Raw genomic sequence first — 2,250 nt, 5'->3', positions numbered from 1 at the left:
AGTAGATAGATCCTCGAATGCCGAAACATCACGAAAATTTACACGCTACTTGCACACTCGATCATCATTGATGCCTAAAAAATTCTGAATTTTGTTACTACTTTTTATAAATTTACTCTTCATCGGGTGTAGATGAGCCCGGGCTCAGACTTGAATTACCAGTCTTATAAGGACTAGTCGATTCTAATATATGGCGTTTGGTATTTTCACAAGAGAAGTGTGATTTTCAAATTGAGCACATGCATGTAAAGTCGTATGTGTTGAACACATCCTCCAAACTAAAAAGCGGGAATCGACTATGGATGGGTTGGCACTTGGCAGGGCAGGCAAAAGAGGGAAGGGTCATTATGGACTCCGTCGTCTTGGTCCATGGCATTCAAAAGGGGCACGTGCTTAAACAGCTCCGTGCTTCCAAAGGCCTCTCGGCGCGCAGCTGTTCCGTTTTCGTCCATTTGCACGACATTTTTTCAAAGCCCACCTGACCCGATCAGAATGCCATGCCTCCCTCTCCTAAACACTGCTTAACGTGCGTACGCATGTGGCCACTGCCCACTGGGCCACACGCTCACACTAACTAACCGCGACGTACTACCAGCGCCGTTACATTTGCCACAGGGCCGTGCCGTGCATATATACTGCCTCGGTACCCAGTCGGGAGCCAAGAGATGAGCCTCCCGTTTGATCGTAGCGGAGTGGTTTTGATTGTGCCAGTGCGGCTACGACTGCTACCCCGCGCCCGCGCCCGCGCCGACGAGAGCAGAAGAAGCGAAGCGAATTCTAGAAGGAGCCGTAAATAAATACTCCTCCTAGCCGGTGAGAGCAACGCCAACGCCCATAGTTCCGTCCCATACCATACAACCACTAGCTAGCAACCAGAGACTCACTGCCGCCGCCGCCGCCGCTTGCATTGGAGGCGCTCTTGCAGGAGCCTAAGGCTGTGCCATCTTCGTTCTTCGGCGACGACCGCGAAAATTGTAGGGCTGGCAGACTGGTGGCCGGCCGGCGCGGCGGCCGAAGCCCAAGCCCAAGAGATGGGGAGCATGGACGGCCACCCGCTCCAGGGCAACCACGGCTACGCCCACGTCCCTGCCGGCAGCAACAACGACGAGGACGACGCGTCGCCGCCGCCCTCGGCCGGTGGGGGGTCCTCGGGTTCGGGGCGCCGGCCGCGCGGCAGGCCCCCGGGGTCCAAGAACAAGCCCAAGCCCCCCGTCGTGGTGACGCGGGAGAGCCCCAACGCGATGCGCTCCCACGTGTTGGAGATCGCCAGCGGGGCCGACATCGTCGAGGCCATCGCGGCCTTCTCCCGCCGCAGGCAGCGCGGCGTCTCAGTCCTCAGCGGGAGCGGCGCCGTCACCAACGTCACGCTGCGCCAGCCCGCAGGGACCGGGGCGGCCGCCGTCGCCCTAAGGGGGCGGTTCGAGATACTCTCCCTGTCTGGCGCCTTCCTCCCGGCGCCGGCGCCGCCCGGGGCGACGGGGCTCGCCGTGTACCTCGCGGGCGGGCAGGGGCAGGTGGTCGGGGGCAGCGTGATGGGGGAGCTGCTCGCGTCGGGCCCCGTCATGGTGATCGCGGCCACGTTCGGCAACGCCACGTACGAAAGGCTGCCGCTGGATCAAGACGCTGAGGAGGGCGCCGTGCTGTCCGGGTCGGAGGGCGCCGCCACGCAGCTGGAGCAGCAGGGCAGCGGAGGCGCCGCCGTGCCCCCACCGATGTACGCCGTGCCGCAGACGCCGCCCGGCGACATGTTCGGGCAGTGGGGACAGGCAGCCGTGGCGCGGCCTCCACCGACGTCATTCTAGCACTGCACCGGCGAGGCGAATCGCGCGCGCAGTTCTTCTACCTAGCTAGTTTAGCTTTCTGCTTCTTCCCTAGTTGTTTGCCTAGCTTCCATTATCTTGTTAATTAATGTGCTATGTCATGCATGGGTACTTGTATGATATTTTTTTTCCTTTTTTGTTTTCATTCCTCTTCCGTCTTTGAAGCTTGGGAATGTGAAATTCCTACACGAATCAAGAACTCAAGGAACAATGGCTGCTCCTCAATCAGCTTCTTATAATTTCCAATGATCAATTGGCGTTCGCCTCCTAATGTACAATGGTCGATTCTTATAATTCATTTAACTGGATAGCATGTCCAACCGCCCCTCGCGCGGCTGGCGTGGTGAGCAATCCTCCAATCATCAGAAAAATTAGATAAGCATGTTCAATCCAGTTCCATAAGAAACAATTATTCCGGCTTCTTGAGCTA

General features: G+C 58.0%; 1 protein-coding gene across 1 annotated transcript; it reads left to right on the top strand.

Moving 5' to 3' along the window:
• Positions 1-675: 675 nt before the first annotated feature.
• LOC119290852 (AT-hook motif nuclear-localized protein 22-like) lies at positions 676-2,024 on the top strand. The gene has a single exon (XM_037569506.1). It carries the CDS (start codon positions 1,032-1,034, stop codon positions 1,800-1,802), a length of 771 nt encoding a protein of 256 aa, XP_037425403.1. The 5' UTR covers positions 676-1,031; the 3' UTR covers positions 1,803-2,024.
• Positions 2,025-2,250: the final 226 nt, after the last annotated feature.

Source organism: Triticum dicoccoides, chromosome 4B (genome assembly GCF_002162155.2).
Source record: "Triticum dicoccoides isolate Atlit2015 ecotype Zavitan chromosome 4B, WEW_v2.0, whole genome shotgun sequence".
Lineage (NCBI taxonomy): Eukaryota > Viridiplantae > Streptophyta > Magnoliopsida > Poales > Poaceae > Triticum > Triticum dicoccoides.
This window is presented reverse-complemented; position numbering and strand designations above follow the sequence as displayed.